Source organism: Nuphar pumila, chromosome 7 (genome assembly GCF_984573655.1).
Source record: "Nuphar pumila chromosome 7, dmNupPumi1.hap1.1, whole genome shotgun sequence".
NCBI classification, from domain to species: domain Eukaryota; kingdom Viridiplantae; phylum Streptophyta; class Magnoliopsida; order Nymphaeales; family Nymphaeaceae; genus Nuphar; species Nuphar pumila.
Window position 1 is genome coordinate 118,534,628 of NC_143255.1, and position 25,070 is coordinate 118,559,697.

Consider the following 25,070-nt stretch of genomic DNA (forward strand, 5'->3'; position numbering starts at 1 on the left):
TCGATGATGTATCAGTGGTGGCACCCACCCCCTCTTTGTCGAAGAGAGAGAGCGAGAGAGAGATAATACCTGAGGGGTGTCAGGAGGGCTCTGGCGAGAGGAAGAGGGCGAGCTCGGTGTGAGACCCCCTTGTGGGGGTTTAAATAGAACACGAGAGGAGAAGAGGGGGGGGGTCCTGTGACCTGGATTCGGGTTGGATCCAAATCTTTTTTTTTCAGCATTAGTCTTACAGTGGTTGTGGGGTCCCACTCGAGGTTTTTTCTCACTTCGTCAAGAGTTTCTTGTCATAAAAAGAAAAGAAAAGTATAAACCAATGGGTGCTCCGCCTGTTTGGTAGGAGGTGTTCGTGCACTTCACCTTGTGTTGGGACATTATAAGTTTGAATCCCAACGTTATGATGTATAAGTGGTGGGGTCTGCCTAACCCAACTTACCTATCAACAAAACAAAAATGTAGGTGCTGAGAAAATAGTTGGAGCCCACTTGAACTGGCATTTCCTCCTACCACACAGAAAAGAAAAGGAACGGAGTGTTGGTTGATGGCTTGGCAATTTTCTACCAAAACTACATGAAACTAACAAGACTTAGAGAAATGTCTTATTTCTTATGAAAATGGCTTCAAACCTCCCTCAATGGGAAAGAGCTCTCCCACAAGACCTATATTGTTTCTTTTTAGTTGAAAAGCTCACTTTTTTTTAAGAGTGCCTTTGGATTCTTTAGAAAAAGAAGATCGAACCCAAGTTGGATCCAGATCTAGACTCGGCACCCCCTTAACACAATGTGTGTGTGTGTGTGGGGGTGGGGGGTGGGGGGGGTCTCCCTTTTACGAAAAAGGAAAGACCCCCCTAACTTTTCTTCTCTCTCCCCGAGTCCCTCCCCTCTTTTGACCTCGACTCGTCAGAGCGGCCACCGTCGTCAACGACTTCCCGTCGACCCCTCCCTCATGTGAGCTCTCTCCCTTCTCTCGTTGCACTCTCCCTCCCTCTCTATTCTCTATGTGAAGGGCGCCCGCATGAGGGTGCCGACCTCCTGCCTCGCCCTCCCTCTCTTTGTCTCTCTTTCCCCTCTGTCTCTATTCTCCCTATGTTCTTTGACATCTGGTAAGAGGCGCAACCCCCTTCCCTCCATTCTCCGATGTCCGGGAAGAGGCGCAACCCCCTTTCCTTCGTTCTTCGATGTTCGGGAAGGGGCGCTGCCCCCTTCCCTCTACTCTTCAACGTCAGAGAAGGGACGACCCCCTTCCCTCTATTTTTTTGTTGTCCGAGAAGGGGAACTGTCCCCTTACCTCTGCTCTCTGGCGTTAGGGAAGGGGCACACCCCCCTTCCCTCCATTCTTCGATGTCCGGGAAGGGGCGCAACTCCCTTCCATCTATTTTTTTGATGTTCGGGAAGGGGCGCTGCCTCCTTCCCCTCCCTTTTTGAGGTTGCCCAAATGACAATGGACAAACTAAATTAAACATATAACATTTAATCTGCAATAAATAAATAAATAAATAAATATATATATATATATATATATATATATATATATATATATATATATATATATATATATATATTACCTTTTTAACCGAAGAACGCAGTTTTGCCATCCTTGTCCTTTCCTTTATGTCATTCACGCTTTAGTGCATAGGCTACTGCTTACGCATTTAATTCAAGAACACAGTTTTGCGATATTTGTCCTTTTTTCATTTTGGCATTTACTTTGTCGTCACGCTTTAGTGCACATGCTACTCTTACACATTTAATTTAAGGATGCAGTTTTGCGATCCTTGTCCTCTTTCCCTTATATCATTTACTTTGTTGTTGCGCTATCACATGCACAAGCTTTTGCTTACGCATTTATTTAGCCAGGGTAGGGTTTCCTACCTCATACATTGATTACACATTTATTTAGCTGAGGTATGGTTTCATAGATCGTGCACTGCTTACGCACTTATTTGCTTTATACTTTGCCATCGCAGTGCAATGTGGACATGCCTGCATTATTTAGTATATGTATAATTCTCACATAAATGCAACCTTGCAGGACATGCAAGCGCATGTTCTATTCTACCGGTTTTCCCACTTGCTCTTTTTGGAAGACACGGGTTTTGCACGTGAGCATTAGAGTTTTTAAGAAAAGGGGATTCCTTACGGGAATCCAGCTTTCCAAATGCGTAGTTTTGAAAAGCAAAATATGCACGCTTATAGGTTGCGAAATTGTAACTAAGCTTTCCCAAGTCGTTACATTTGGAGGAAATATTCTACAACTTCGGTTTGAGATTCTGATATGACTCGGATAACCCAGGTTGGGGGCATGAACATGTGTTTGGGTGGGGTTCTGCTGAGAAACCCATACCCGTTTATTGCACAATATCACAAGACATGCACAACATGCTGATACTGCGATAAATGGATGAAAGATTCGTGGCGATCTCATATCGTGCAAATTGCACAAGAATGTACAAGTGTTTTAAAAAGACTATATCACGTCCAACTAAATATTTGTTGCATCGTTTCTTTTACGAAACATCGAGTTGGGGTTTCTTTGAGAAGTTGCTACCCCTCTTATTGTAGCTGTATTTTTAGACATGCATGACATGCTAGTACTATGATGATTGGATGAGAGGTTCATGTAACCTCGAAGCGTGCGGATGGCACATTATGAAAATCACATAAATGATGAGGATTTGTTTTCACAGGCAAGAAGCTCAAGTCGGTTTGAAAGACTAGAGCATGTAAAGTTAAACTAAGTTGGTTACATCGTTTCTTTTATAAAAACAATGGAGTTGTGGTTTCTTTTAAGAAACCTATACTCCTCTCATCGTAGTGGTACTTTCAGACATGCACGACATGTTAGTACTATGATGATTGGATGAGAGATTTGTGGTAACCTCGTAACGTGCAAAGGCATAATGATGAAATGAAAACCACATAAATGGTGACGATTCTCCTTCACAGGCAAGTTGCTCGAGTTGGTTTGAAAGACCAGAACATGTCAAGTTAAACTAAATTGGTTACATCGTTTCTTTTACGAAAATAATGATGTTGGGTTTCTTTTGAGAAACCAATATCCCTTTCATCTTAGTTGTACTTTTAGACAAGCATAACATGTTAGTACTACGATGACTTGATGAGAGGTTCAGGTAACCTCAAAATGTGTGAATGACATATTGTGGAAATCACATAATGGTGATGATCACATTTACAAGCAAGATGCTCGAGCTGGTTTGAAAGACCAAAGCATGTAGAATGGGTTTTCAGTTAAATAAAACCCGACGCACCCATTAGCCCCACTGTTTTCTATTAAGGGTGAGGATGGTACAAAAACTCCATTGGACAGATCGTTAACAACCACTCCTCGGGCAAATGATTTGGTGTCCTCAGTAATCAGAGTTAGGGGACGAGACTACAAAAAAATTATCTTAAGTGGTAGACCCCCATGGACTTCTGTAGAAGTTGGATGCATCCCTTGAACGAGTGACCTTTGGGGATTTTTCTCTCAGTCATTTGCCGTCCTCTTAGGAGCAGACTCAACTAACTACCCGGGGTATCGAAAATACCTGACATAATAAACTCCCGGATTAGTCTTAGTTGTTTCTACGTTTCACGCTTGTGCGTACTCGCAAGCCAACTAATATCAAAACAAAGTTATCTTGCTTATTTTGCTCACTCTCCAGAGACATATGATAATATAGAAACGATGCAGAAACAATATCTGTATGCTTATTTCTGTATATTCTGGATTACATATCATGTATAAAACAAAACATTTGTTAGATTTGTTCACATAACTTGTTAAATAGTGTATCAGGTGTTAATTAATTGTTTATGCTAGATTTGACATATTACTTGTTGAATTGCATATCATGTATGGATTAAAGGCACATGCTAAAATTATTCTATATTGTCTTACTTGTGCACCTACCAACTTTTCATGAAACTGACCTATTTTATGAGTACATGTGATGATTAGGTCGGTACGACAAGCGATGACGTGATGGTATCAAGATAAGACTCTTTTCCTGACGTTTCGCTTCTGAGGACACTTCTATAATTTTGCACAAGGGTTTCCTTAAAAATTCTTCTTTTGTATAAATTCTAAATTACTAAAATTGCATTTTTACTCTATTTGGTTTTGAATGTACAGAGTTTCAAATCTGTTGTGTAAAGGAAAGGTTTCACAAGTAATGCACCCAAGGTCCGTTAATTTGTTATTTAAAAAACACGATTTTTTTTTGCTGAATTGTTATTTAAAACTCTCATAAATGAATGATTACAAAGCTTTCAAATTTTTCGTAAAAAAGTTACAAGTCAAGGATTTTGGAGGCATTACATAATATTTGTTGATTGTCAAGTGAAAAACATAAACAGGTTGCATTGGACCCAATTTAAATATGAATCTTTAAAATAGGTTGTATGTGTCTGGTTTCAACCTAGATCCAAATAGACCTGACTACATTTATTCTGGACCCAACCTAGATATGAACATAATTTGTCGCAGCCTAATAATAGTGGTTGAATTGGCTCAGATCCGATTGGAACTCCAACCCATTCACATCTCTAGTGCAAGAGAAGCCATACGTGGAAATAAGTTATCAAGTTTAATGAGTATATACCGTAACCCAACGACTAGTAACAAAACTTGGTTAACAAATTCTTGTTCATATAGTGTCATAAATTCTAACTTAACTATTGTTTGACATCTTTTTACCAGTTTTAAACAAATAGCTAAGCAAATATAGCAACGATTATCAAGGTAGATTAATTAGATGGTTATGTCGCACTATCATAATTGAGGGGTCTCATGTTAGAATCTCATAGGGGTCAACTTGCCAATTGAAAAAAGACAAAAGTGATAAACATGGAACTCTTTGTGAGCAAATGTTAAAACCGTATCCTATATCTTACCTAATTCAATTCCAACTAGTTGCATTTGGTAAGACAAAACCATATATGATTATGATCATATGTGGATATGGTTTAGATTTTTTGTGACTTATCCAATTTTGATGGATATATGAATATGTTTACATGTAAGCAAGCGAATCTGGCATGAGTTTTTCACCATCCATTAGTCAAATATGGTATTGGTCAGATCCTATTTGAATTCGATACATTTACATCCTTATGAGCAAGGGTATAAATTAAATGATCCAGTTGGAAAATGTGATAGGATAATATCTAAAAAATAACCTATAAACTTTATGAAGTTTAATTGCTACAAGGAATATCATTAATCAAGCGTGACATATCTATATATATTTGTAATCAAGTATAAAATTTCATTACTTTGTTTTATGAGAAATAAATACATGTCTTTTTTTTATTTAAAATAAACATAGTAATGAGATTAGCTATAAAGTTATGTACAAGATCCATATAGCATGTCAATATAAATATGTACATGAAATCTTCTTGACCAGATCAATATTCTAAATTAGTATATATGATCATAAATAATCATTTAAAATATCTAAGTTTATCTAGATTGTTCAAATTCCAAATAATATATACTTACAATTAGAAATAATTATGTAAGGTTAGGCTTTTTTAAATAAACAATCAAACATGTAAAAACAAAACAAAAAATGGCAGTACTCTACGGGTAATTTGACACACTTATCGAAATGCTTTATAATTTTCGATATTCTCCCCATGTTCAAAATAAAAAATAGCCACCTTTGGAATATCCTTTTTACCCTACTAATGCGCGAAACTCACGAAGTTGAACAAAATGTTGCTTCGTTCGTTGAGTGCCGCATACTCCCAATTAAAATGAGGCCTACATGTTTTTTTTGTTTGCGGACTTCACAAAGTTCACGTAATAATATTTGCAAATATTCTGTCAAACTCGAACAAGATGAGGAAGTACACATATTTTATGCGAACTTTCTCCAAGTCCTCACATATTTTATTCAGACTTTCTCAAGTTCGCATATATTTTATGTGGACTTCCTATTTTATGTGGACTTTCTTCATCCTTGCCTATGTATGTTGTTTGCATGTTTAGGAGGAACAATCTATCTTTCCGATGACGTTTCTCCTCAATTACTCATAAGATAAGGTGATCTTGATGGTAATGAAAAGCTAACCTCTCAATCTATCTCTTTTCATTTTTTAGTTTTTTCGGCACAGGTGGTCAGAAAATAGGATAGAATATGCAAAAAATTTGCAACCGTAGAGGTTGTTTCAATTTTGGCTTTGAAACTTAAAAACGGGAATCCCAGAGGGGTTTTTGGTTCTGATTGAAAACATGAAAGTTATAGGCATCTTTTTCACCTTCCCAATGACCGTAAAAATACAAGTTTTTGACATCTAATCAGAGAGATACAAATATGAGAACCGAAATTATTCTACCGAAAACAATTACTTATTTGAGAGAAAGTTTGCATGTGTGAATGGTAATAAAGTATGTTTATGTTTAAATCTAGAGATTTGCGATTTTGGACATGGGGAGAATATCGAAAATTGTAGAGTTTTTAGGAAAACACATCAAATTACTGGTACTATACATTCATTTTTTTTTCTGAAAAAAAAATGTTTGATTGTAATGAAATTTCATACATGATAAACGAGAAATTTGCTTTTGGCTTAAAAAGTCAAATTCTTGAATAAGATTTTCAATGCATAAAAAACACTGAAATCATATATACAATTGTGAAGTTATGGCTTTCTCAAACTATGTCAAGTGCTATCAGATTTTGGGTATGATCCGATTCAAATATATATATATATATATAAATATATATATATATATATATATAATCCACGCATGAATTTGAATAAATAATATACATAAATTGATAATAACATCAAGAAAAAAGAGAGAGAAAAAATGTAAAATAAGACACAAGGGTATATCAACTTACTCTAACTTAAATCATCATTAAAAGAGAATCGGGTTCAAGTTTTTGCATCAACCCTATGTTTATGAGCATGTTGAATAGGGCGGACGGGAGCTTGCCTCTTGGGTACATGATACAAGGCTATTAATAAAGATTTTTCCATTGCTCTTCCCTAGGATGAGATCCTCTATTTATAGATTATGGGGACTTCAATCTCCTATCAAGAAAAATAGTATGAGTTGATGCCAATCTCCTACCAAACTCTCCTAATTGACAAGTTTAACTCTCATTAGATAATATTTTTAATTAAAACATGATTATAAAAGTTGTAGAGATTTTAGAGATACAAAAAATAAAATTTAACAAACATAATAATTACAAACCTGTCTAAAGAACAAGATTTACAGAAAATTTGTTTGAAAAATCATGACTTTGACTCAACATATTCATATTTATTAATATACTATGAGTCCACATTGAAAGATGTACTAAAGGTTTGACCTTAAAATAATAGGCTCACACTAAGTTACCATTACGAACATCATAAAAGCTTTGCTCACCTAGTACATACACATACAATACCAATATATGACATGCTGATTGTCTAAAACTAAAGTTTGCGCAACCAATCCTATCTTGAAGGCTACTAACGATTGTGGTTATTAACCATTGTCTCTCAATGCAACTACCTGCCCTCGTGCATATCAAATTGTCTATCTGACAGAGAGACAATGTCGAGTCTACTGCAAGCATGTGTGTCACATGTTTTAGGGTCTCTGTCGAGTCTTTGGGTGATTTTCACATAATGGAGCAGTTATTAGGACTATCTCTTAAAAGGCCTCATCTTCAAGAGACCCTATTGCAGAAAAATAATAATATACATTGCATCACCTCAATTCACTTATAACCCTAACCTGATTTGTGAGACATCAAAGACAGCGTATGCAAAGTTCTAAGGCTGTGGTTTTTTCTGGGTCCAAATGAACACAACTTATATAAGTTTTCAGATGAGCTCAGCCTGGTAAAACTATGATAAGATATTGCATAAATCATAATTTTATGCAATATCAGATCAGTTCATGAACACAACCACGGACATATTTGAATATCCATGGTTTTCATCAAAAGTTAAGCAAAGCCATATAAAATTTCCAACAGTCCCCTCTCTGAAAGGATATGCAAGGCATCCATTGATTAGACAAAATATCTTGCCAGGTATTCAGTGCAATCACTAGATCTGCTCTTGGTATTCCCTAGCATTCAATTATAGCATGTCAGGCTGAGCTCGTAGATCCAAGGATAGGGGTAGTAGACGATAGAAGGTTAGTTGGTGAATATCTGTGCAACATAGATGACAATGTTCCAGATCTCATTTCCTTCGACAAGCAACAACCAATCAGACATTAAATTCAGCACTAATCCAATCACAGAAATCAATAGCATCACTGATAAATATTCAAGAAGATAATATTTAATTGAGCATTTTCCTCAGCATGTACTCACAGACATCCTGTTGATGTGGGTATAAACAATAACATGCCTTTGCATGCTCATAGGAGTACTTTCATACATATATATTTTTACAGGTAAATATTTAAATAAAAGGTATATCCAATAATACATCCAAATCATGAATAAGTAAGCTGAATGCTGTAGGCATTTTCTAGGCCTTCAACAACCTCTTCCATGGTTGGCCTGTTTGATGGAACTCTATCTACACACTGGACAGCAACAGAAGCAAATTTTCTCATGCTGTCAATATCATACTGTTCCTTCAAGTTCTCATCAACAATTTTGAATGCACCAGCTTGCAACCGCGGTTTTGCCTACATGCAGAAATCAAACATAGAATGAGAATGAAAGCATACACATGCGTAATTGGAAACTATACCAAAGTTTATCAAAAGAACTAGAAGTATTTTACTATGAAATGGAAAAATGTGTATTCAAATTAATAATCAAAACCATGGTCACATTGGTGCCTTCCTGAGGAAGACATATAAAGAACTGACTTTACATATTAAGCAGGAAATAAAATGAACATTATTGTTTCCAGTGGCAGAGGCAAATTTACCCATTGGACCAAACTGGAGGAATCAAGACCATTGAAAATGCTTTGACTCAAAGGTTCCTTGCCACATATTAACTCTAACAGAACTATCCCAAAACTGTAAATATCACTCTCCTTCGTTAATTGATGTCTGGAATAATACCTGCAGAAGTGAAAGGTGAAACGAGTGTATCAGAATGTACATCCACACATTGCCATGAGTGAGAAGACTGTGTGGCCCCAGTCTGAGATAAGTCTCAAGGATATTGCAGAGATGGAAGACCTTATCATCTAATATCAAACAATTATTCCAGTTACAGAAAGCAGTGGCAAAATGTGAACTGAACTGATGGCCTCTATAACACGAGCACATCAGGTCCAAGGCACCATAGATGCCGTTCATCATCAAGATGAACACACCCAAAATCAACCAAAAGCTTCATGTTCTGAATGAATCTCAGCCGTTGACCTCTCAACCACTGAGCAGTCATCTAGAAATTAAATGACATCAGAAATTCTTGGTGGGGATCATTCTTTTTTTTTTAGTATGGATGTTGGGTGTCATTCATCTTGATGATGAACGGCATTCAAGGTGCATTGGACAGTTTTCACTCTGAGGTTGATTGGACCTGATTTGCTATAACTAGTCACTACCTACTATGCAAGAAGGCACTCTTCCAGTTCTATTGAAACTTCATTCAACTTCATTCATGACATGCTCCAACAACCTTTGCAACAACAATGTCAAAGCAGAAACATGTGGGTATCAAAGGGTTTGAAAGAATGAAAATCAGAAACTTACACAGGGTCAAGGTATCTGGTAGTTCCCATCACAACATGATATGTTAGAGTTGGATCCAGTTGCGATGCTTGCACACGGAGGTGGCTGAAGTCACTAACCTTTGCATTCATCTCCTCATCCAAAAGGATGTTGCCACTATTCACATACCCATGTATGATCCCAGGCCTCACATAATTGTGAAGGTAACTTATTCCTGGTAAACAGAAAGAGTTAGACTTGTACAAAAATTGCTTGACTCAATGGGATGCATGTGCAGTGCAACTTAATGCGATGGCCAAAGAATGATGAAGGATATCCAGACCCGCTAATAATGCATAGAGAAGGGGCTGAAAACCATTTTAACCATAATCATAGAACTCTTAACCCACTAATAATGCATAGAGACCTGCTTCTTATATCTACTGTTCAAATTCCATTGGACCCACAAGATTTTACAAAGGAATTCTTGACTGTACATTCCACAGGTCAGGTTCACTCACCTATCAATCATGGAATTAATGCAAATGTGAATCCGACTTTGAGTATCTTACTCCTGTCCCTAAAATAATATGGTCTCATGTTGCATCATTTTTGAAAAGCGACAGATTTGAAATTAAGTTTTTGTGCCAGTAAGTGTCATTTCGCTACTCAGATACTTAAAGTGTACATTTTGATAACATAATTTAAGAAAAGAGGAAGCTGGACCATCTAGTTTCCATTTTGCCGAACCTAACTATTGAGAAGCCAACCAACATATCTTAAAATGCTCTAACTCAGAACCTTGGCAACCACCGTAGCTGTGATCTACATATTCTTATAAAACACACTAATTACCATCCAATCATTATTAGACTATTATAATTTCAGTCCAATAATTTTCTCAACATCTAAAAGAATGCAATGCTCCAAAGATGGAATCAATATGGTTGCACTAACCGAGATTAATGTTGTTGGCCTTGAGTCAACACAAAGGAGCAATCACCCATAAAAAAAGAGAAAATAAATATGGAAATGAAAAAGATAAAATCCAATCACCTTTAGCAGCACCAAGTGCAATCTTCAGCCTGCTTGTCCAATTCAATGTTCTTTCACTGTTGGAACCTACAACAACATTTCACATGCTAGTCAAACTTCAGATACAAAACAAGCAAAAAGACATTTCAAAATCAATGTAGACTGCACTGTAATGAAGAAATCCATGATCCATCCTTCACTTTATAGGCTTCTGCCACCCATAGTGAAGCTTGAGGATAGTCCCAAAAGGGATTTGAAACCAACTCCTCAGCTAGGGTAGTATGAGTACAACTAGTCCAGCTTTCCTTTTTTATCTACACCACAGTTTAAACAACATACCATAGAGATATTTTGTCAAGGATCTGCCTGGTACATATTCATACAACAGAATCTGACATCCTGATTCATGACAAAATCCTTCCAAATGAACGAGATTTTGATGTTTTACTTGGGATAATCTTTTCACCTGCAGATTTGTCATGATACAGAAAGTGAGAACAAAATGGGTAGCAGAGACCACAAGAAATAGAAGCAAAAAAATAAGAAAAAGCTTCATCTTATAAAGCATAATTTTGTGCTTTTGTCTCCAATATGAACATGGTATGGCTTTTTTGCATATTGTCTACTTTCTTCAACCAGAACTTAACCTGATTAAGTGTTGGTGGATGGATGTGTGTGTGAACATGCAAACAGACAGATTTAAGATATATATTACATACATAGATACATACATACATACATATATATGTATGTATGTATGCATGTATATTATAATGAAGGACATGTTGCAAATGCACTCATTCAAAGAAATGAAAATCCAATGCTCAAAACAGATCTTGAGCTTTGTCGGTTAATAGATGGCCGATTACATAATTAACGGGAAGTTCTCTTTTAAATAGCACACATGATCTGCAATATAACGAAGGGAAATTAGATATATCAGTAATCTCCTTAAACATTATTAACAGAAGCTTTGTAACCAAGGACATCTCATTAATTTTAGACTTCAACCAGGCTTTCATTTGAGGAAAGACATCTATAAGCACTTATGATGAGTTCTGTTTGAGCCTTCATATCTCTAACTCCCAAGAGAGTTTTTTCTTAACTCTCAAGTCTCTTCTGCTGCTAATGATGCATCATAATCGGTTGCCCATAAAAATATCTGTATTTAGGAAAGCCAATGTTTTGATCATTCTGTCAAATTCCTGGTTATACAAGACCAGACTGTCAAATGCAGTGCCACATTTAACTTATCCTATGAACATTTGAAACATCCCTGAATCTCAGGAGTGAACTAGTTTGTCACGATAAATTCTACTCAACTGGTTTGCTATGTATCATCAATTGGAAAATGTTGAAGCTTTTGAGAAGATATGAGGTACTCTTCCAAAATCTGCTTGATACTTGGTTTCTAATCCTCCTTTTGACAATCACATGACATTTGATTGCCTCTCTCACCTTCATCCTCACAAATCCTTTGAAAACCTAATCTAAAGATTAATAACTGTAAGACATAGGGTTGATCAGCCAACAAACATACACTTGATTCCTACACCCCTTAGGTAATCTATTGACTTGGAATCGGAGTGACTAATATTGAAAATGTTGTGTTTTTAAAGGTCCATAAAAATTTGTATGATATCTTCAAATTTCAAAACAATATCTATAAAATCTCAGAAAATTTTTGGATATTTTATTTCAGAAAATGAATTTAAATAAAGTATTTAATTCAATTATATTCTATTTTAGAAATAAGTAAAACCAATATTGCTTATGTCACAGGGATTCGGCTAGCAGGGTGCCGCACCCGCGTCGACGCGACTCGACGCGGGTGCGGCACCGGGTGCGGTCAACCCTATCCTGGGTGCGTTGACCGCACCCAGGATCATTTTGGTCCATTCTTGTTTTGGATTTATTTTTTTTAAAAAAAAATTGCCCAAATGGGCTGCGATTTTTTTTTTTAAAAAAGTAATGCTGACAGCAGCTGTCTGTCAGCTGCTGACAGCAGCAGCAGCTGTCAGAACAGCTGCAGCAGTCTGCTGACAGCAGCTGCTGTCAGCTGCAGCAGCTGCTGACAGCTGCTGTCAGCCGCAGCAGCTGTCTGTCAGCTGCTGACAGCCGCAGCAGCTGTCTGTCAGCTGCTGACAGCTGACAGAGCTGCTGACCCCCTTGATATATATATATATATATATATATATATATATTTTACATTTTGCCCCTGCCGCACCCCCGCACCCCCGCACCCGGGTTTTTTGGAAGTGCCGAATCCCCGCACCCGAACCCGCACCCGCACCCGCGCCCGCACCCATGTGACAGCTTATTTTTCTGTTTTTACCAATATTTTCCCAAGACCTATAAAAGACATAAGATAACTTGAGAAATAGCCTGGTCGAGAATCAAGATAATACCAAGGTCAATATTTGTGAAATGACTGTCTTTAATTGGTTCAAAGCCTGTGAATCTCATAAAAAATACAGGAGCCCTCTCTCATAATCTAATGACTCAGAATATAACTTGCAATTTAAAGTTATCCCTAGTCCAGTTAAAACCTGATCAATCTGATCGAAAACCCAAAATTGATATTGGCTACTGACGCTAGTTTATGGCATCTAGTAAGCAGCACTATTTTTTCATCATTTTCTTGAAGATTTTGTGTATCAAGGCTTATAGACGATCTATTATCATTTGTGTAGAAAAATCAATTTTACAGGAGGAATCCAGATCATCCAAGAGCCATTAGCATAGACATAATAGCAAAACTATCCCAAGGAAAAGTTGCACCCAAGTCCAAGGACAAGTTAGTTGCAAAAGCGTGTATGCCGGATAACATTTTAGGTATGCTCCAGGGTGAAGTCATAAATATGGAGTGCAATAATATGTTAGACTTATTGATGGAGCACAATAAACTAAACCTTTAGCATGTAGTTTAATTCACAAACAAGAACTAAATGACAAAAAGAAAAAGAAAAAGAAAAGACCAAACAGTTCACGCATAGAGCAAAATGCTTTATCAATAATTTTCAGGGAAAAAAGGAATATCAATGGAAGGCCATAGTAGACATCATATGTTGCTTGGGATTAAGGTTTGGAACTTAGGAAAATCCCCACCATAGTTACCAAGTTCTCTACTTTGGGACCACAAGACCCTGGTTCCTGGTTGACGAACGTTATTTTTCGTGAAAACTATCTTACCCTCACTATCAAAGCTTTAAGTACCAAGTAATCTGCGACCAGTGATCCAGGAAATATGCTACCTAGACTTGGATACATACAGTATATATAAATTGTTGATATCATACATCTATAAATCAATATACAGTGCTTATAATCAACAGAAACCAACTGCAGAGTCACGCCATATCTAAACAATTCTACAAGAACAATCCAATACTAGAATCTACAATGAATAGTGATAACATGGCATAACATTTGAATGCTGAACCATAGACCTCATTGAAGAAGGAATTGGACCAATGCTGACTTTCGGCATGCCTTATTGTCACCACTACAGGTTTTCCACTAGGAAGCTTCCCCTTGTAGGCAGATCCTGAGCTCCCCCAACCTATAAAATCTATGAAGTTATTTGTAGCTGATTTAATCTCTTCAAATGAGAAACGCCGAACTGCACTTGCATTGCGATTTGGAAACGGCAATCCTACATATGCATCATTTGAAAGGCCTTGCATAAGAATCCTCATGTCATTGCATAATTCATCAAACACATAATTATTTGGTTGCACACGCACAAAGACATAACTTTGTGTGCATATGAATGCACTGTAGTGCTTGAGCATGACCTTTTAACAAATGAAATTGAGGGGAAAAAAACTGAAAACTTCAAAAAGCTACCAGCCTCATCAAATATAATACCTAAAATTGAAATTATGAGTGTTGTTAAAACTCCACAAACTAAGATGATAATAAGTATTTCTCTGCCATGTCTATGATGGGCAGCTCGCATTGAAAGGGCTCCGTCTTCCAGAGTTTGAGTTATTGAAACAGTTGAAAGAGAAGAATAATTCAAGGATGACAAGTGAATAAATGAGTTTGCTGGCCCTCTGCAAAAAAAACATCAACAATAGTTCAATCACAATAAAGTTCCACACCACCACCCCGGGTTGTCTAATTTGTCTGTCCAGAGATTCAGGCCATAAGTCCTGAAGTTCATTGTCTTCAAGATTTCCAAGTTGAAAAACTCATCAAGGTTTAGAAATGGTTTCCAGGGAGTGATAGAGAAAATCATGTGCATCTCAAACTTAATGCATCTTAAAGAATATTAAGAGATGAGTGAAGTTTTTGTAGACAAGCCTGCTTCTTTGAAAATGCCCTTTCTAAACTTTTCTTTTGGAAGTCCCTTGACAAACAGAAAATGAGATGAGTTTCCAACATGGTCATTCTGTCTTGGAAGAAGTAATATCCTTAACCTTGTCTTTGTTCCAATAATACTTGTTAATTTTATTCAAAAGCCAATCAAAATTTCTGAAGACACCGTGGTATTAAAGTACACTATAATCCTGAAAAATACCACAATGTTTTCAAAGTATCACACTCACAGCAACAAAAACATTTTTTGAATAATTTTACATTTTCATAATTTCTTTATACTTTATGAAGATATTTTCCCAAGATTCTCCAAAAACAAATTTTTTTAATATATGAAAAAACTTCCCTCACTGAGATTGGTGACATTGATTTCACCATATGGACATGTCTTTTCTATAAAGAGTTTAATATTATAAAGGCAATGGATCATTCTTTACAGGAATAAGGAGATATTTGGGTGAATAGGAAGAACAAAAATACAAATAACGTCAAAACTTACGATGCTTTAACGCCAAAGAATGTGGAGCTATTATAGCCAAATGAATTTGATGCATTGCACCTCAGGTACCTATAATGAAAATCATGTTTAGTTCATTATTTGCAAGATAGTGTAAACAAGAAAATCATGAAAATCATAAATTTGATTCATGACTCATGAGACATATTGATAGCATACAGAAAAACAGTATCTTACTCAGCAGGAACCAGATTCCCTTGAAGATTATCAAGAGAAACAGTACAACAGACAAATTATTAACACAAGGAGATGATTATGGTTGAAATACTTTAGTGTCTTCTCATAGATTACTAAACTTAACATAGTACAAAAACTGTAGACCAAGACCAACATGAAGTTATTCTTTTTCATAAGCTAAAACTTGAAACAATGAAATTCCAAATTTTGAAATTGTTGTGCCTCAATCTTAACTGGGTACACTAGAATAGAAGGTTATAGGGAAATTTTTGTTAAGTATATTTCATAAGATCATTGAATTGCATAAAAGATAAAGCAAATCAAATGAAGGAGGAAATTAAACTTTCTCACCATATTTCTGGTAGTTGCAGAGTATCCAAATTTTGGACATGTTCACTCATTGATGAAGTATGCAAATGTCTGAAAAAGAAGAGAACACCTTAGAATCAAACATAAAGGCAAAGGTCATTGGTTTATCACAAAACATGCTACCAGGTGGATATCCTAGTCATGAAACCAATTCAAGTTACTGTATGTGTAAGCCCACCAGATCAGAAAGCATTGGACTCATCACCTCTAAATTTATGTTGGAGAGTTGCCTGTGAAAATAGAAACAGTAAGTTATAAACCAAGCAGATATAAACAATGTTTGGCCAAGATCACTATGAAAGACGCTTCTCAAGCTTACGGTGAACAAAGATTCTTTCTTAGACACCCAAAATGTTTCCATGTGATAGGAAAACATGGATCATCTTGCCATCCTAGTTCTGTACTGAAGGATTTTCCAATAAGCTGAAGAGCTGAAACCACTTGCATTTAGAAAATGAATTAGAGTGAGTGTATGTCAACAACTTTTTGAACAATATTCGCTAATTCATACTTTCAACACAGAAAACTTTATTTTGGAAGTCTAAAAGGTCAAACTCTTTAAGAAAACAGTGAACTCCTCTAGGCAACTCACCACAAGTATAATTACATTTATCGGATGTGTCACAGGTTGCAGTGATTGCAAGACAAGATTGTTGAACCAAATAGATAACTGATACAGAAAACAAAACAAAGTTGTAGGAGAAATTCAATGATGATTTTCAAGAAAATGAGTTCTCAAAGCCACATAAATATTCACCTGTTACTGATGAACAGCTGGTGTATATATCAATGATTATACATGGCTCCAATGCATTTGCAAAAGGGTTGAGGCCGGTTATTTGAATTTCAATGTTAACAATTAAAGTCTTCTTCCTCAAACAGCAGTGTAGCCATGTTTTTGACCTTTCCAAGATATACCATGAGTAAACACTCTTTCCATTCACCAGCACACATAATATTGAGGAACTAAACAGCATACTATCCAAAGGGAGGATAAAGTAGTAAGCCTTGAGCTGATCGAATTGAAGTGAATTGCTTAAAAAAATTGACTCAGATAAAACTCCACACCAGTGCCCAGGAACATGCAAACCACATTTAGCATCTGGGATGCTGAATGTGACCCGAACATAAATCATGCTGGTTAAATGCATAGGATTTAAATTATGAACCCTGTTCAATTCACAGCCATGGCTGCAATGATAGGTCAAAGTGACCCTATGTAGACAAATCATTCAAGAACTCGTAAAATGAAAGAGGAGAGATATGCTTAGTTTTTGAGATACTGAATCCATTTTAATTAAAGAACAGGCAAAATTGATATCAAAATTGGCAGCCAACACCCTGGATCCTGCATAGGATCGCCATGTTCCCACAAACATGCCAGACATCAAACTGGACCAAGATATCAATTAAACCGTATTCGCAGACAGAAAATTAATCAGTACAAGAAAATCCTTAATCTGATGTGTTAATACCTTAACGAGCCACAATCAAAACCACAATTGATTCTGAACCTCTTTCCAATAAATGTATGCAAACTGCTTGTGATATATGAATATGCCACAACCGGGCAGCCATATGATGGAGAGATTACAGGCAACCCGCATCCCAAAATGGGGATCAAGCAGAACAGAAGGGGCCCATTAACACTAAAACATGTAGACTCCTCCACCATGGCACCTGAACAGCTCAAATTCACCAACGTAAATATATCCATCCTCAGAGAAACACAGTATAATAGCCATCTTTTCAACCCGTCGAAATTCTTTCCGCAACGATACCTGAAATAATAAAGAAAGGGACATCACCTACCAATGTAAACTGACCCTCTGTAGACAAATCATTCAAGAACAACTAAAATAAAAACGAGAGAAATGCCTAGTTTTGAGATGTTGAATCCATTTTTATTAAAGAACAAGAAAAAATGACAGCAAAATTCGTGGCCAACATCCGGGATCCTGCATAGGATCTCTGTGTTCCCATTAAGATGCGAAACATCAAACCGGACCAAGATATCAATCAAACCATATTACCTCGGAAAGAGGCAATTAATCCTAAAAAAAGTGACAAAGAAAATCCCTAATCCGATGCTTTGATACCTTAATGAGACACAATCAAAACCATAATTGATTCTGAACCTCTTTCCAACAGATATATGCAAACTGCTTTCAATATATGAATATGGTGCAAAGATTACAGGCAACCCACATCCCGAAACCGGGATCAAGCAGAACAGAAGGGCCCATTAACACTAAAACATGTAGTCTCCTCCACCCATGCACCAGAACAACTCGGATTCACCAACGTAAACTCAGTCATCCCCAAAGAATCGGAGTACAACAGCCATCCGTTCAACCCGTCTAAGTTCTTTCGGCAGAACCGATCCCAAAATAGAACATGGTGGCCGTCCAATGAACAAAACATCGTCGTATGGTTGCAATCCAGAGAACAGGGGAAGATGGGCAGAGTGATTCTGATCGGAGATGCATTTCTTTCGGCGCAACGAGTATCCAAGGTGCTGCCAGAATCAAGAATAGGCGCGGTTTCACCACTTAATGGACTCACAGAGCCTATAGTTCAAGAAAAACGAAATAAAGATATCAAATGGATGAAAATGGCCATCCACCAAGAAAAGCATCAAAGAATATGAAGAATACGGAAGCAGAGTACCCGGTGGGGATCGACGAGGAGGGCCAAGCATGGAAAGAAGAAGGAAACAGAGAAGCTGAAACCTTAAGAGATCCATGATTTCGAATCTCGATTGTTGTTCGAACAATTATTCTTGAAATTGTTGAAACGAAAACGTGTAAACAGTAAAGAACAATCCGAGAGAGCAAGAAGAGAAGATGGACAAGAAGCAAAGAATACCAGAAGCGATGAAGATCGAAGAGGATGAGCGATGCGTTTCTTTGATTCTTGTTGCAGGAGCGAGCGAGCGAGAGAGAGAGAGAGAGAGAGAGAGAGAGAGAGAGAGAGAGAGAGAGACGAGGAGCTAACGTTCACTGGAGAAACACTTATATCGTGCGCGGGAATGAAAGGCGGCAACGATCGATTGAGGGTATTTCAGTCATTTAGCACAACAAGTAGGTTGCAAACGGGTCGGACCATGACCCGAAAATGGATCCGAATTTACATGTGTGAAGCCGGAACTGTGTCCTAATTTCAGCATGTGAATAGGGGCGTTAGGGATGGCTTTGGACCGTGGGAAAACATTTGGACTGGGGATGGAGGACTTACGCTTTTCCCTGCCTTGCCCCCGCCCCGCCCCATCCTTGATCCCGAACCAATTTGACCCAACCCGACCCCCTTTTAAGGTCGGGTAAAAAATCTAGACTCCAATAGAAAACGGGTTGACCCTTCCGTATAATGAATCAAACTCGATCCAGTATAGACCTGACTCAAACGGTTCCAGATAAAATAAAACCGACGACCTCAAACCCGAACCTAATATATTCTTGTACCCATTCGATAGCTGAACCAACCTCAAACCCGAGCTCGAACCAGTTGAGACACAGCCACCATTAAAACCGGTTCAAACCATTTTGCTTAGCATAGGTTTCCTATTTTCAATTGATTTAGGTTTTTTTTTTTTATTATGATAACTTTTATACCTAAAAAAGACAAAAAACTAAAGGTTTAATTAACCTGTCAAACTCTGATTTATGGAATCACTCATGTCTTGATTCATGATTTAATGATTCTTGGATGCACACCCACGTTGTCTATTTTTTTTTTGTCATATCATGTCAATCTTTTAAATATTTGTTTATGCCATGTTAAAGTTTTTGTTTATATTGTGTACTTAAGTTTAAAAACCCATTAAATCTGTGTTTTTGGTTTTGGATTTATGTAAATAGAAAGGTTTAAAACCCCATTAAATCTGGGATTTGTTTGAGGTAGGCAAATCTGGATTTTTATGTTTTAAATATGAGTTGTAATTAAGAAATAAAATCTGTTCTCAGATGTAATTGAACCTTATGAGTTTTTATTTGGTTCATGTTAAATCTGATTTGTTTTTATTACTCTTAAATCTGTGTTTTTTATGTTAGATTTAAGCTGACTAGGCTTTAATCAGAAAATACACATAATTTAAGACTTAAAAATCTGGATTTAGTACAAGTACTTGAAACCTTGCTTAAAACGTGATTTAGGTTTGCATTCAATTATAAAAATTTGAGCTTTTGCTTGATTTCAAATTGGGGCCTTAGATTAAATACAACCTCATATTTAAGTAGCTGATCACAAATCTGTTTTTTTTTTCTTCACCATTAAAAAACTAACTTTTGGGCTGATCTTAAAACTAAGCTATTGATTTCAGAACCTGATTGAACAAGCTTTAAAGTAAGAGTTTAAGAGTGGGCTTAAATCTGGTTTTTAGATTGAATACACACCCAAGTTTTAAGAAACAATTTAAATCTGAATTTAAATAAGGTAAAAATCTAATTTTGGTTTGTTATAGAATCAGATTTTAGTCTGTCATAAAAATTTGTTTTTTAGTCCGTTATAGAATCTTATTTTAGCCTGTTATAAAATCTTTGGCCGTAGTCTGTTATAAAATCAGGCTTTCAATCTTGTTATCAATCTGATTCCGACTAGGTTATAAATATGATTTTATTATGATATGCATTCAATTTTTAGCCATGATTTCAGATGAGATTAATATGAATACAAATCTGTATTCTCTTCTTCATTTAAGTTTAGTGTTAATTTAAATTTGTAATGTTATTTGAGTATATTGAATTGTATAGTAGTTATGGTTGAATCACTCGCGTGCCTTTGGAGGTTAGATGCATGTGCCTTGTTCATGAAATAAGAAATTTTGAATGCATTGATATATTGTTTTAAATGCTTCTGAATTAGTTTTGGTATAACACAAGTATTACACTATTAAAATTAACGGGAGTAAAGGCCCAATCAGATAATGCATGTTGATTTGCATGTTATTTTTGTATAGAAAATTTTTAATTAATTAAGAATGATATAAGAGGTTAAACAATATAATTAATTGTTCTTTTTTGGTTGCCCTCTAAAATTGTGAGATCCTTGGATGGCAGTCATAGAGAACCATGAGGATACTGAATGTCATGTGCATTGTTTACCCCGAAAACCCGATGAGTGATTTGTGTTTTCAGCCATGATGGTAAGAAACTTTCACCACTTTTTCTGTGGATGGTGTTGTCCGACTCAACTGCAGTTATTGATATACCAAGAAAGTGTCATCGAAGGGTGATAATGCTTTTGTCGTTTTGACATTAGGTGATGATTCTTAATGTTTCAATTTAGGATGATAATTCTTGACATCGATCGAGGGACTTGTGTGATACCCAATTAATAAAATATAATTGTATGATAAGATATCAACTCAAAACTACCTTAGACATTGGGGTTTGTACCCGTTTCTTGTATATGCAGATTTTATGCAAGATGAAACTTAAACATGTTGCATTATGTAGGGACATGCATTTAAGAGAAATGATTGATTATTAAACTAAAAAGTCATTCATAAAAGTTGCATTGTCCCTTGCATCCACAATGATTTATGTATCATATGATTTTTGTCTGTCTGAATTACATTAGTCTATATTGCAATCTTGTTTTAGGTGTGAATTATGCTTTAAGACCCTCTTAAAGTTATATTCGATTTGATGTATGTTCCTTTCCTTATTGTTGGATTTTTAGAGGGTCTCACATGAGAATTTCGATTCTTACCCATTTTCTTAAAACCTTTTTCAGGTAATGATGCTCAGACTTAACTGAGCAAGTGATGGTGGAACCGACTTGCTGGAGGGAGGCAATGGTTTATCATTTGGTGGCCTAGATTCTGAGCACTAGAAGAGTTTAATGTTTTTGATAACTTATTGAAATTGAAATTTAATTATTCAGTTAAATTACATTCAATTTAAATTTATGGTTGAAAATGTATGTCGATTTGATGGATATGAAATTAGTAATGTGCACCGGATCCATGAGTGTCTTTTCACAATGTTTTAAAATCATTTATCCGTTTAAAAAAAATTATGCAATTTCTTCAAGAGTAAGTTTGGGGTCGTTATATTAGCTTAGTTGGAGCAGGCTTCGATTGTCAAAAGAGCAATCGAGGTTTGATTCCCATGAGTACTAACCCCCTTGCATAAGCCCAACATAGACCTTGAGGTATGATGGTCCAAACCTTGACATTTTGGACTCGTTTGCATGTCACGAAAAAAAACATGTTTTTCACAGAAATGCAAAGGTTCCTGTTCCATTTCTACAGGCCCCACAATATAACACAAACATGTAAGTTGCTTTTTTCGAAGAAGAAGAAAGTTGGGGTTAGGCAAACCTAATTTATTGATTTAGCAGAGAAACAATATTTACAAGGGGGGATCCAATCAGGATCGATATCTGACCATACTTGACTCCCACCCGTGGTAGCCAATCTCGCAAGAGTTCGAGCTATCTTGTTATGTTATTTAAAAATTGATTGGACTTTTACCCTTTAGAACCATCACAAAATATTTAGTAATTTGTTTAAGTTAGGAGATGTGATTCCCCTACCTTCCAACCCGCTGGTTGAGAATCCGGTGAATCTGATCCTTTCTCAAAGCTTTTATAATAAGACTTGGGTTCCCTAAAATAGGATATCTGCTATTGCTTCTCACGTACACTAGTCACAGTCCATAATGCTTGACTCATCTACCATCCATCCAACTTTGATAAAATGACCTTGCGAATCCTGAATTGAATAGCCCACAAGCCAACGACCTCTATATATACAGGTTAAAAATATTTACTTTGATCAATGAAGCAACTTTGTTGGATTTGTTGACTGTTGAAAAGTCTATTCTTGAACATAATAGAGTTACGTACATTTTGTCGGTTATACATGAAGATAGTGACCATGTTTCACGCAAGGTTTCATGCGTTGAGGAGAGATGCGGGCCCACTCTCTCTCCCATGCTTGAAACTGCCCATTAGAGGGTCTTATCCAAATAAAGCACATGTGAACATGCTTCATTTGGATAAACTTAAGTGAGAAATTGTTTACCGATTTTCTCTCATTATAGAGAAAATCAACAAGTTCCATATCAGCTGGGTAACGACTACCCAAGAGTGTGAAAAACCACCAACTTCTATCTCTCCCTTAAAAGGGAGAGGGCTTACTAAAAAATATATACACAAATATGAGAGAGCAGACCCCCTCCTTAAGAAGGCCTGTTACGACCTTACCTCATTGCTATTCTTCCCTTCATCTGCACGCTTCAGGTACTCTGATCCCTTTAGTGGTTTCAGAGTTTGGTTATTGTTATGTGCAGATACTCGTCCACATCGCTTCTACTGCAACTCAAGTTCGTCTATCATCGCTCAAGGCCATCGTTTGGCATTCGCTGTTCACGCGAATACACCAAAAATCAAAACAGGAAAGTGAAAGAATGATTAGAACCACTTCTTTGTAAAGATTTTTTTTTATAAGACATATCAAATAGGTTGCCGGATTTCAGCGACCTTTGTCCCTGCATCTACAAAATTGAAGGCTTTGAATCGGGTATGTCCATATTATAAAAAACACAGGAATTTTTTTTAGCCCTTCATTTTTTTTTTGATTTGGGGAAAACCTTTGCAAGAGAAAACCTCGCTTTGTTTTGGGACTATATTTTTTTTAATAAATTAAAAAATACACAAACCCCGAATTAGGGTCTGCGTTCATCTTCAGAAGGTCATCGTTTTTTCCAGTGACCCCTAAACGAAAGAAAAAAAATGTTTAACTATTGCCGAGAGAAACAAAAAAAAAGGAAAACACATGTCATCGACAACCCTTGTTCTTAAAACATTTCAGAAGACTCTGCGCGCGCAGCTGCCAGTTCGGCCCTACGGCTCAGAGCATCCGCCACAACATTGGTCTTTTCAACCTTGTACTCCAAGGCAAATTCGAACTCCGCCAAAAACATCTGCCATCGAGCTTGTTTAGGCGTCAACTTCTTCTGCGTCTGAAAAAAGCTCGTGACCACATTGTCCGTCTTGACGACGAACTCGGCACCCAAAAGGTAGTGTCACCAGGTCCTGAGGCAATACACAATGGCAGTCATCTCACGTTCTTGCACTGTGTAACGCCTCTCTGCATCTTTCAACTTGCGACTCTCATCTGCGATCGGATGACCATCTTGCATAATAACTCCGCCAATGGCAAAGTCTGAGGCATCAGTGTAAACTTCAAAGGATCTCGAATGATCAGGCAGTCGCAGCACTGGTTCCCTCACTAAGGCTTTCTTCAAGCCATCGAAGGCATCTTGGCACGCTCCTGTCCAGAGCCATACCCGATTCTTCTTTAACAAATCTGTGAGGGGCGCAATAATGAGGGAATAACCTTCGATGAAACGCCGATAATAGTTCGTCAAACCGAGGAATGACCGCAATTCTGGCAATTTGCTTGGCAGAACCCATTCCTGAATGACCCTTATCTTCTGCCCATTCATACACAGCACATCACGCCCCACAACGTGGCCAAGAAAGTTTATCTCCTCCTGCCCGAAGAGACACTTCTCTCGTTTGACACAGATGTCATTCTCCTTCAGCACCTGAAACACTGTTCGCAAGTGCCTGACATGTTCCTCCATGTTACTGATGTAGATCACGATATCATCCAGATAGACTACCACAAACTTGTCTAAGGGTAGAAGATCGGGTTCATTAAAGTCGTGAACGTGGCTGGAGCATTTGTCAACCTGAATGACATTACTAGAAATTCGTAAGCACTATAGCGGGTGACGCAAGTTGTTTTTGGCTCATCACCTTCGACAATCTTCACCTGCCAGTAACCCAATCGCAGATCTAGCTTGGAAAAGATACAGGCACTGCCTAGCTGATCGAACAAGTCCGCTATCAATGGCAATGAGTACTTGTTCTTCACCGTGAGCTTATTCAGAGCACGGTAATCTACACATAACCGTTTAGAGCCATCATGTTTCATCTGGAAAAGGACTGGGGCACCAATTGGGGCTTTTGATGGACGAATAATGCCTGCGTCCAACAT

General features: G+C 37.0%; 1 protein-coding gene across 1 annotated transcript; it reads right to left on the reverse strand.

Moving 5' to 3' along the window:
* Positions 1-8,289: 8,289 nt before the first annotated feature.
* LOC149833150 (putative LRR receptor-like serine/threonine-protein kinase At5g48740) lies at positions 8,290-18,806 on the reverse strand. Its single transcript, XM_090013379.1, has 13 exons — positions 18,731-18,806; positions 18,362-18,630; positions 17,741-17,841; positions 16,222-16,290; positions 16,043-16,111; positions 15,497-15,565; positions 14,585-14,732; positions 14,156-14,471; positions 13,992-14,045; positions 10,696-10,761; positions 9,682-9,874; positions 8,904-9,042; positions 8,290-8,655 (listed from the first exon to the last, which is right to left on the reverse strand). The coding sequence occupies exons 1-13, from the start codon at positions 18,804-18,806 to the stop codon at positions 8,458-8,460; spliced, it is 1,767 nt and encodes a 588-aa protein (XP_089869505.1). The 3' UTR covers positions 8,290-8,457.
* Positions 18,807-25,070: the final 6,264 nt, after the last annotated feature.